This window comes from Apaloderma vittatum, unplaced genomic scaffold (assembly GCF_000703405.1).
Source record: "Apaloderma vittatum isolate BGI_N311 unplaced genomic scaffold, ASM70340v1 scaffold1391, whole genome shotgun sequence".
Classification (NCBI taxonomy): domain Eukaryota; kingdom Metazoa; phylum Chordata; class Aves; order Trogoniformes; family Trogonidae; genus Apaloderma; species Apaloderma vittatum.
Window position 1 is genome coordinate 46,874 of NW_009697259.1, and position 11,403 is coordinate 58,276.

The 11,403-nt window shown below is 45.1% G+C and overlaps 1 protein-coding gene across 1 annotated transcript in view; it reads right to left on the minus strand.

Annotated features, from left to right (window-relative positions):
* Window positions 1-215: 215 nt before the first annotated feature.
* The window catches only part of CAPN13 (calpain 13), a gene marked incomplete at its 3' end in the record, with an annotated part of 40,134 nt that continues 28,946 nt past the window's right edge, over window positions 216-11,403 (minus strand). Inside the window, exons 11-16 of the mRNA XM_009877557.1 lie at window positions 9,849-9,885; window positions 6,961-7,018; window positions 5,939-6,006; window positions 4,379-4,447; window positions 3,231-3,309; window positions 216-332 (exon numbers count right to left, since the gene is read on the minus strand). Of these exons, the coding sequence (XP_009875859.1) occupies window positions 216-332; window positions 3,231-3,309; window positions 4,379-4,447; window positions 5,939-6,006; window positions 6,961-7,018; window positions 9,849-9,885 (428 nt within the window). The remainder of the gene's footprint in view (window positions 333-3,230; window positions 3,310-4,378; window positions 4,448-5,938; window positions 6,007-6,960; window positions 7,019-9,848; window positions 9,886-11,403) is intronic.

Sequence of the window (11,403 nt, forward strand, 5' to 3'; positions counted from 1 at the left end):
AGATGAATTTGGCTCCTGGCAAGCAGGCGGCCCAAAGGGATGTCCAGACCATGCCTGGACTGTAGTTTGTTATTTCCAAGCTACGCTGTTAGACATGTATTATCATGCCCAGCACCGTGTTACTTGCCTCCGGCCACTGCCCTCAGGCTGGCTTTTCAAGCTCCCTTGGCACCACATTCCCCTGCCCAACCCCAGGCCCCGGTGCTGAGACTCACAGGTCATGGTTTCAAGGCGAAACATGCAGCACACGAAGTCAGAGAAGCCAATTCTCCCGGTGGCATCGCTGTAGCGCAAGGCCATCAGGCGCAGGAGTTGCTCATCAGCAGCCAGACCTGCGGAGGAAAGAGGGACAACACAACACTGGGGACCAGCTCTGATGGCTTTGCGAGCTCCGCAAAGAAGCTGGGTCCCTCTCTCAGCCGCCCAGCCTGTCATACGGTGTCTCTGCATCCCCTGACAGTAGCTTGCCTGTCCCCAGGTTGGTGCGTAAGAGTCAGGGTAGGGTCACAGAAAATCCAACTCCTTTTAGTCACTTATTCAACTGGGGCTTCAGTCAGCAAGCAGGAAAAACTGAGTTAGCTAATCTAGTGTTATCTTGCTTTGCCTTTTTAGCTTTTATTTTCTATAAGAAAGGATGATTTTCTTTGGCTCATAACTGTTAAAGTCTGAGTGTGGCATTTACAATACCACGGGAGCTTTCTGCTAAATGGGGAGATACCGCGCGCGCTCATGCTAACGCGCGTGGTAGCATGCCTGCTATTCTTAATTTTTACATTTTCTCTTCTATTAGAAAATGGTGAAGGGTGCATATCATTTTTATTAGCTGATTATTCAGTATTTGTGTCACAGTCTGTTTGGATGGAAATTGGTATTCAATTGAATGAACAAAAATTGCCTTTTAGAATTATTCTTTTATTAGTTAAATAAAGCTACCCTCAATGTGCTGGCTATATAAGAGGAATGATTTAAATATATTTTGCACTAAAAGCTGATTTGCTAAACAAAAGAGAAATTTTCGGCGGAGAGCTGGACTGATAGTTTCAGTTTAATGCATTCTCTGAAGCTTTAGAACTAAAGTCTCATTTGTTCACCCCTAGTTTTTAGTGGTTCAGCTGGAAGAGAAGTAACTTTCCTGCTTTTGCAACCAGCTCTATACTTTTCACTTTTAAATGAATTCCTCATGGAGCTAGATTAGTTGAACAAGTAGAGAAGGAGGAAATGGTTTCCCTATGCCTCTGTAGGGGGAGATACAGGCAATGGAGGTGGATTAGTACATCAACAAACTGGTTGCATGAGCCTTGTTGGAGAAGGTCTCTGGCAGGAAGCAGACACAAAATGCTGATTATTTAAACTGTGGAAATACATTTGGACTTCAGATATATTTCGAATTAAGATAAATGTGATTTTAAATTCTTTTTTCTAGAAGGAAAAATTAGTAATTAAAAAAATCTAAATGGTGAAATTTCTTCTCATATTCTGGTTTTAAACCCCTGCAGTAGCAAGCAGCGAACACTACCTCATTTTTAACCTTTTGATGGCAGTGGGAACTTAAGCTCTCTCTAGAGAGCAGATTTTAGCAAGCATTGCAGTGCTGCTTACAAGGTGATATAGTTGTGTCTTAGCACTAGTAAAACACCGACAATTCAGCATGGTCAGCCTGCAATACACTTTCTCTGAAATCTGCTCAACAGGCGATGTCTCTCAATCAACGTCATCAACAAGACTGAAGTATCATTCCCCTCTGTTCTGAAAATGTTTCAGGTATGTGCTGTTGCTTATTTGTAAGGTTACTACCCACATCTTTTGTCTGCTGGATTCCTAACACTGGTTTTAGCTAAGTTTTAAAATACAGCCTTTATGGTTTGATTTTTTTTTTTAAATAATTATTTTGATGCATTTAATATTGCCAGTGATGAGTTTGTGGATACACCGGGCCAATGCTCCTGCAGTTCAGGGGAGCACTGCTGTTAATGCAGCTATCCTGCTTTATTCTAGCAGAAAACTTGACCCATCATTACCATGCTTTGAAGCATTAGGACAACAGTGAGAATTAAGCACACAGTCCCATATTTTGCTGGGGAAAGCATCAAACACTTCAGGGAAGAGCTGGCTAGGAGCTGTATTTAGATACGTTGCTGTCATTCCCAGAGGTAGTACCAGCCTCCCAAACGCTTTCTGGGGCTGTCCGCTCCTTCCTGCTTAAAAGCCAGGATGAGGATCACCCTAATGCAAAGCCAGATTCAAATGCAGCTGTCTGGCTCAGAAAAAGTCAGGAACGATCTTATAATTTCCTTTCTACCCCCTCCTCAGAACTGCTTCAGCCTAATGAGTTCTGAATTTGCCATTTAACAGTGACTTTTTATTCCTTCAAATAGCTGCACTGTTTTGGCTGTGAGGACTTCTCAACGTACAATTTTCAGTTTTACACTTTAGTGCCTTTCTTATAGAATGGATCTGGCAGTTTCTCCTTTGACATCTTGGCATATTAGTGCTGTGCTCCTGAGGCAAATGCTAATGCTCTGCCCACCTCTCAGCAACAACAAAAAAATTGCACGTGTGTCTCCTGAGCTCATGGCTTCCATGGATAGCAATTCTGCACCATGTTCCTCCCAGAGACAACATCCCTTCAGGCTTCAGGTAGCCAAATGGGAGCTTCTCTACTGTATGATTATAAAAGGATTGCGCAGAGCTATATTTCATGCACAAAGTCTCCAGGGAGATGACCCACCTAAAATGCTTCTCTCGTATATGAAGGGGTCTCATACGCTCACTGCAAGTTTCAGCATTCGTGTAGCCAACAGAGGTCAGTGCAAACTAAATAAAATCCTGTCACTGTGGCTTTCCCTTATAGACTGAGTCACTGCCCTGGAGAGAAACTGCAGAAATTGGGGCAAGTGTAAGCATTGACTGTTCCTTGCTCCTTTCCTCTGCTGAATGTTTTATCCATGACCTAGAGAGACTACAGATAAGCCAGTCTGGGGGCTCTGGCCAGTGCTGCACTTCTCTGCATCTCTCTGCTGGCTCCCTGGGCTTCTTCCTGAAATAAGCTTTTTGTCTCAATGCCCTAAACCAGCGCAGACCTCTGAGCAGAGCTGTGATCTAATTGGCACCTCTGTGCAATCAGAAATACTTTCTCCCTGAAGGTCTTTTTTCTTTGCTCTCTCTTATTCATTCTTGCCTTCACTGCCACAGGGACAAGAAAAGGAGCTGTTCGGCCCCTATGGACGCACCTGCTGTCTGTATTGCACTCTTCAGTTCAGACACATCAAGAAATCCAGAATGATTTCTGTTTTCTTCACTGAAGATATCCTAAAAAACAGTGTAAAGGCAGATTTCAAGCCCCTATCAAGACTCCCCAAGTTTACTACTACATCTGATTATGTAGGTTGCTTTCCCTCCTTAATAAACAGGCTGCAAGGATGTTCAACAGATGGGGTCACCATGACAAGGGAGACCCATTTCCAAAAGGCTCAGACAGGATGTTACTGTGTAAGACATCCCGCCATTTTGGGTGGGACAAAGCCTTTTTACTCCCTCTCCCTGATTTATGTATGCACCCAGCAATAGGAACAATCTCACCTCCACTGAAAATCTGATATTGTCTATAACATGTGAAATAAGCCAGGAGTTCCTAAGTTTCAGAATGGTGTGGGGCCACCTTTCCCAGGCCACCACTGAAATCCCCCAAGCCACACTTGAGGTATTGTCAGGGGAAAGAACACCACTCTTAGATGGGGGAACCTGGCACCCCACGGCCTAAGTGGCCTCAGACAATCTCAAGAGGGATGAAACAAAGTAGATCTCACCCAGCCCTAAGGCTTCAGGAAATCTTTCCGTTCTGCCCCAAGACTGAGGGAGAAGGACCCAACACAGAGAAGCTGCCTCTGAATTTAAATGCCAAGCTACTGTCTTCAGTGCTTGAAGACCTATATGCTTATCCTGGAGCAGAGATACTTCTCCCAGATAAACCTTCATTGGATCCTACACATCTCCACTACGAACTGCAGCAATGAGGAAGTGACATTTTTCAGATGACTCTGTTCAAAAACTCATTTCAGCTTAGAGAGCTTTTAAAAACATTGGTAGTGATGGCACACAAACTGAGATTTCCGTCAAATTCTGAGCTTAATTGCTAACTTCTCCCACCTTTTCATCAATATTCCCTGTGCTAGCAAAGCCTCCCTTGGCTGCTTATTTAGAGTACTTTACATACATCACTACTTCCTGAGCTCTCAACCTTTGCCTAAGAGGATGAAAATCTGACCCACTAAGCAAGCAACCTTTGCAACATATTTTCCCCCAGCACTTTGATATCTCAGAGCATCTGCACCCTGCTGATGGAAAGCCCAGCGGAGAAGAGGCAGCAGCCCCCATGTACCATGTACTTGGTGAGACTTCGCCAGAGGCTCCTGAACTCCCGCAGCGTCAGTCGTCCATTAGAGTTGAGCTGTGCATTTAGTTAAGAATTGAACAGTTAATGAGAGTTAAATCTGTTTGTTCCTCAAGATGTTGCCTTGACACAAAGACATAATATGCCGTCTTTTCTCTCTGTTACTTGGTGCTAAGAAAGCCAAGAGATTTTCTGCTCTAAACTATGCTGAGAGTTTAAGTCACCTTCTTTGGCACGCTGTACAGCTGCTCGCACCTGTGCTCACAAACAGCAAAAGGTTTATTTATATGATGCCTTTAACCACAAGGGAAGCTGCAGTGGCCTCTTCGGTTGACATTTAGCCACCAAGCACAGAGGCCCCTGTGGATGAACATGACCCCATGCTCCAGGCCATGTGTGTGCATGAGGCAGCACAGTATTAGCTCTGGCTGGATCCTCCCGAAGGAACAGGCACTGAAGGAGCCAAGAGTGCAAGGAGACAATTCTGATGCCTGCTCTCAGAAGGCAGCAGCACCTTTTGAGACGTGCATGTGCCACATGTGAGAAAACACTTTTCCGCCACGAGCTACAGGATCCCACAGGCATCAGGACACGTTCCCCAGGGATGCTCAAAGGACTGTGGCAGTGGACCTGCTCCCCTCCACACACTATCTAAGAGTCTTGGGCAGACATGTGGCACCTCACCTAATGCACCTGGGATGGTGAAAACTCCCTGAAAGAAAAACTCATCACCAGTAAAATGTAAGTAGACAAAAGCCACTGCCATGAAACCTGAGAGGAAAAAAAATGTTGATTATCTTTGCAGGCCAGGACAGATCACACTGTACTTGGGTTGTACACAGCCCAGAGAATGAAAAACCTGTCGTGAGCTAAAGGGGAGCAGTGGCTTTGTCAGTTCTTTGCAAGTCTCATGCACCCACTTAGCCCAGGAAGGGCTTTAGAAAGGGGGAAAAGTCTCTCTCACTGGCTAGATGCAAAAAGTTGCAATGACAGAGGGACTTGTCATCTTTTTTTTTTTTCATTCTCTGGCAGCTTGTAAAGGTCTGGAAATATCTCAGATTTATTTTGAGAATTGGAAGAAAAGAGACAGTGAGCAAGCAAGGCGGAAAAAACATGTGAGGGAGAACTTCTGTTTTCATTGAAGAGTCCTCTCATTCTACAATAGCCAGTGTTGTCTTGTTAACAGTAAAAAGACTGCATGATCCATCTTCATAGGGATTGCTGAGCTATGTCTGAGCTCTGTGGTACCTTCTTGCCTTGGGCTTTGCCTAGGATCTGCACTCAAGGGTTAAGCTTAGCCAAGCCCTGCAAAGGGGAAAACGAAAGCAAAGAGTTAGGTGGTAGTAGGTTGATGCTCACCCTTCAGTGGAGACACCAGAGCCAGGGCATGCATAGTAAAGTCCTCCACAGAGTCTGGGACAGTTATTTATTGAAGACCGCAGCTGATATTTGTTTGCAGGTTCTCACACTGGGACGCTCAGCCCAGCTATAACTCAAGGCAAGGATGGGCAACACCAAGGAAGTTTATTGCTTCTGATGAAAGGATACATCCATCAGAGCTAAAATGCCTCTGCATGAATCGAAGCTGAATTCTCCTCCCAGGCTGGTCATTTCATCTGCAAGGATTGACAAAATAGAAGGAATTAACAAGAGCAAGGGGGCTAACAGAGGCATTCAGAGGGAAGGAGGACACCAGTCTGAAAGCTCATACAGCTAAAAAGTCCCAGATCTGGCTCAGGTTCTCAAAGAGCAAAGGCTACAAGCCAGGCTGAGGTCCACAGAGGGTGTCTCATGTTTCTCTGTCATCTCTACTGCTCTGTTCCCCAAACACAGGTGCCCTGTCTGGGCTCACAGGTAGCTGCTCTGCACAGTGTCTGCCCACCGACCCGCCCTGATGGAAATTCTTCTCTCTTAAAATAAGGATAAAGCAAAATGACAGTGACAAGAAGGGTCATTTATACCGAATGAGCAAGTCCTAAGAGCATTTTCAGCCTTGTGCATGACTGAGTCGGTTCAAGCCCTCTGGCTGTGCCCTCATGCTATTTTCGAGGTGGGCAGGTTAGGAAGCCTGGGAAATGCTGAAAGCCAGCTTGAGGTTTCTACCAGAGGAGTGATCCAGGCCAGAGCTGAAGTGGAAGAAATCAGGTGACAGCTCACTGGTGCAGGGAGCAGGAATAGGTGCTCATGGGAACTGTAGGGACATCCAGAAGTGAGTATGGGGTAGGGCAGGTCTACGAAGCTTGACAGAACTAGGAAGGTGAGAGGAGGGTGAAATTGGGGTGTCAAGCAGATGCACACGTATTGCATGTATTAAAGAGTCTGTTAGCAGCTAGTCTGGGCAGCATTGCCCTCTTCATGTGAATATTATGTTGATTTTCTTTAAAAAATAAACCCAAACTGCAGGTAAAGGAACCCTGGTGGAGGAACTTCTTATTCTTTAAGATCCAACAATGCAGTAAGCCACACCGAAGATTTTTTGAGGGCTGTCAGGACACCACTAATCCTCTAATTTACACTAGACTAAGGATAGGAAAGCACCAAAGGCATTAACTGGGTTGTAAAAGCTTTACCTTGCAGGATCACTTCATTAAGGAGTTGTTGCAGCTGTGAGGCATCAATAGCTGAGTCCTAAAGCAGAATAAAATGCAAAGAGACATCTGTGAGCTTAAAGTTTTCTTCTGTGTCACTTCTGCCCAAAGTTTCTTTACTGATGCACTGTGGCAACAAAGAAAGACCTCAGTTTATACCAGAGGGGCAGCAGCAACCCCTTAGGAGAATAACGAAGCCCTCCACACTGCTGGGCTACTCTTTGTCCTTCCCTACAAGAGTCTGCAGGGGAGTTACAGGCACTCTCATCACTGTGGAGTTTCCTCAGCAGCAATGGGAACACTCACTGGCTTCATCAGCCCCTAGGTGGGTAGCTACCCATGGGCAGGCACAGTGGGCAGCTGTGTGAGTGGGCTGGGAGCACAGGTGTGACTACCTGTTTCCTTCTGACCTACTCGTTGGTCAACCTGACCGCCTTCCTCCTGAGAAATTCCCAGGGCATTCAGCGTGGCAGCCCGTGTTCATTTTCACCTTCGTGCATTGACATAACCATTAACTCAAGAGGTCTGTTGTGCAAAGACTTTTGGCAGTGATTTTTTTTTCCTCTTGACTAAGTCAAGAAGTTCTTTATAACAGTTTATTAAACCATTAAAAGCATCTCCTGCGAACACACAGAGTTTGGCTCTGAAAGAGCAGGAATCAATTACTCAAATGCTGACTGATGTCTGGTTTCCAAATGCTGTGAAGGCAAATGGAAAATGATGCTGATGAGAGGGGGTATACTCAAGGCTTTCTAATTGCTTTCAGTAAATAAACAAACCAAAGCCAAAAAAAAAAAGTACACACACAAGCCCATCAGCAGCACAACCACAAATCTTCTATCCTCTGCTGATAAATGGGGCTATCCAATCTATCCCAATTGAAACATTCCATTTTTCTGGGGGTTTTGGCAGGTCAATCAATATGCTTTTCAGGGTATCCACTTAAGGATGGAGCTACGTTTCTGCCCCCTCCCCCCCAAAATTCTTAAAGGATTTGTATCAGCCTCATAGATCAGTTTTTCTTTTTGCAAGTTCACATGCCTTTTTTTATTTTTAAGCAAGCTGTTTTAGGTAGAATACCTGCTTAGCGTATCTTAGGAAGAGAGCCTTATAGGAGCTGTCCTGGTTCTGTCTTGGTACATCCTGGATCAAAGACAAAATATGCACATAAATAATTCAGTTACAAAACAACTGGAGGCAGAAGTCTGCAGATGCAAACAGCACTTTAGAGAGGGTAGGGAATGTACAGTAAAGGCTGTAGCTTTAACACCCCAAAAGTAAAGTGGGCTAAGAGTGAGGAACAACAGCTACTGCAACAAAGGAAGAAGCATAGTTTGGATGTTATCACTTAGTACAACCAGGAAAAAGCAGCTCAGAGCCTGAGGAAGACAACTGAACACATCCAAGGTTGGAGTTCAGGAAGTTAATACATGAGACAGAGATCCAAAGCCTGTTCCTTATTTATGGTCCTCGGTTGAAAAGACTGGCTCAGGCCATGTGAAGATTCAAGTGAACCAAGAAATTAAAGCAGGAGTTGATTTTTCCTTTCTCTTGTATCTTCTCAACCCCAAGGCAGGCTTGACTGTACCTGAGCAATGGTTAAGTGATTTTTTTTCAACCTCCAGTGAGGGGATCTACTGGACATGAAGGGGAGATATCCTTGACATTATAAAGTTTCCAAAAATATCTAAGATGAAGCCTCACCAAAAATATCTAAGCCTAAGCCTCGATGCTTTCAGCTCTGTGTGAGATAATTCACACCAATGAGGCCCAAATGCCTGAGCAAGAACAGAAATTGTGGGTACCATAATTCATCAAAGTCAAAACATTGGCTAATGACAACAGCCAAATAAACTGACAGCTTGTCAGTGGAAAGAGATAACAAGCCACCATTTACACTAACTCTCTAATGGGGCTTAATTGCGGGCTAGAAAATGACTCACAATGAAAGGACTCCACTTCCTCTTCTCCTGAAGCAGCTTTACACCTTTGGCTTCAAAGACCTGCATTGAGTTTGTGCTGCTATAAATAACAGCCTCTCAGCCACAGGGTTTTGCAAGCAGCTGGTGAGAGAACAGTATGGACTGGCCCAGTGCTGGCAATTTGTATGGTTCACAGTGAAGAAGGGCAACAAGAGACGGTAGATGGGCTAGACAGGCTGAAATGTGGGTTGAAATAGAGGCATAATCAGATTTGAAGTGTAATATCCCTTGTGTCTATGAAGATATCCTGACAGAAATCAAAAGGAATCCGCTTTGGGTCTCTATGGATGTCAATAAACTTCTGTGCTTTATAGGGTGCAAGCACTAGAGTGATGTCATTCCCGCAGGGCAGGTATGAATGACCCCGCTCACAGGCCTGAAGCCTTTTTAAAAGAGGTCAAACTCAAGCTGTGACTTTTTCATCCAAATTTTCCCCTTTCTCCTCCTTAGATACATACCCATTTTACAGACATTGCAAGAATTTAGTATCTTTGAAAGGCTCTCCTCCCTGCTATATTTGGTTTGTGAAAGTGTTAAAGGTGGCAAGGTGAAGAGGACAGATGGAGAGGCCGACAGAGGGACAGTACATGATTTGTTTCCTTTAAAAATCAGGCTCTGAAAGAGACATATGTGAAGAGGAAGGGCTTAGTTGTCACTCCCATCTCTTTGGAGGGATACCCCACGCTGGTCACCTGCTATCCCAGCAAGGTCGCAGGGTGTCAGGGTTGAACTCTGAGAGAGGGGCTAAGTGGCGAACGGAGACAAGAGTGGAGTGGTGCCTGGTATGTCAGGAAGGAAGAAGAGACAGTAAAGGTGGCTGTCAATGGACAGCTCTCTGGGAAACACTCACCACCACCAGTACCTACACCAGTTTTCACAGGCTCTTACCATCGGCAGTACTGGCTTGAGCAGGGAGTCTGAGTTCCTAGAAAAGAGTTACAACAGTCAAAATGGGAGAAATCTGGCTTTTTTAGAGCATTGATTTGCAGTTGTAGCAGGAGACAGGCACCAACACAAGCACTCACCCAGCCCGCAGCCCCACGAGATGCTCAGCACCCACATCACCCAGCCTCTCCCAGTTCAGTCAAGCCTGCTGCACCAGTCCTGCGTCTCACTGTGCAAGCAGACACGAGCAGGTCTGAGTCTCTGGCTGCCTTGGGGTCACTGCCTTCCCCAAGCTGGCTCTGCCAGCAGCAGCAGCAGAGAAAGGATAACTTGTCTCACTCTGGGTATGCCAGGCCTAACTTCACTGCACAGAAGTCAGGGCTGCCTTGCGCCACATAAAATTTTCACGTGCTTTCTCTTTGCCTAATTTAATAGTCAGGAATAAAAATGCCATCTGAGCTATTAAAAGACAAGGTAATGGGTACAAACTTGAACATAGGAAGTTCCATCTAAACATGAGGAGGAACTTTTTTACTTTGTGGGTGACAGAGCACTGGAACAGGCTGCCCAGAGAGTTGGTGGAGTCCCTGTCTCTGGAGACATTCAAAATCTTTCTGGATGCGTTCCTGTGTGATCTGCTCTGGCAGGGGTGTTGGACTAGATGGTCTCTGCAGGTCCCTTCCAATATCTAATATTCTGTGATTCTGTAATTTTTTTAATATCTGCAGACTGCCTGAAATTGAGCTGGGGTCACCATTTCTCCCAAGACTCACTTAGTAGCAACATTCAATACTTGAGTTTTGCTTTTGGTAGAGAAATTAGGCAAGCAAGATGCTATCTTTATAGCATCTGCACTATCATGTAGGTGCATACTGCCAGGACCCATGGGAAGGGGATCCTCATGCTTAGCCTAGCTCAGGAAGGTCTGTGAGGGTCAGAGGCTCCCCTGGAAAGTCGCTGTCTTCAAAGGCTGAGCAGTCTTGTGCTTGACTTATGTTGAAGGCAGTCCAGACCAGAGCACAAGACTTCCCATGTTTGTTTTTGATAACTAAGGAGTTGCCTTAGTTAGCTCTAGGTTAATTTTTGCCAGGAGCCAAAGCCTAGAAAACAATCTCATTATTAAGATATGGGCCTATGAGGTAAGAACTGCAATCACCTCCACTATGAATCTTGCTGAAGGAAAGCCACTGCACATCCGAAGCTTGAAAGTCATTTGGTAAGGTTAAATGCTGGGGCTTGCTCTTTACATAAAGCATACCCAGATATTTACGTGAAAATGTGATAATAGCTGCCTTTGCATGAACTAAGGTGCCGTTTTTCCACTAAACTTATCTTTAAGGCCCCTCTCACAGCCACAGGAAGCCCTACCAGCCTGTCTACGAGATGGCTGGGCAAAAGGATCAAACCCTTTCACTGCTCCTTGCTTCTCTAGCTCCCACTCTGAGCAGAACTGGGACCTGATCTGTCTGGCACCCAGCTGGCATAACGTAAGAAATTACATAACAGATCTTAAGAAAAATAAGCCCTCAGTCCCTCTTTCAGTAAAGGGAGATTTCCC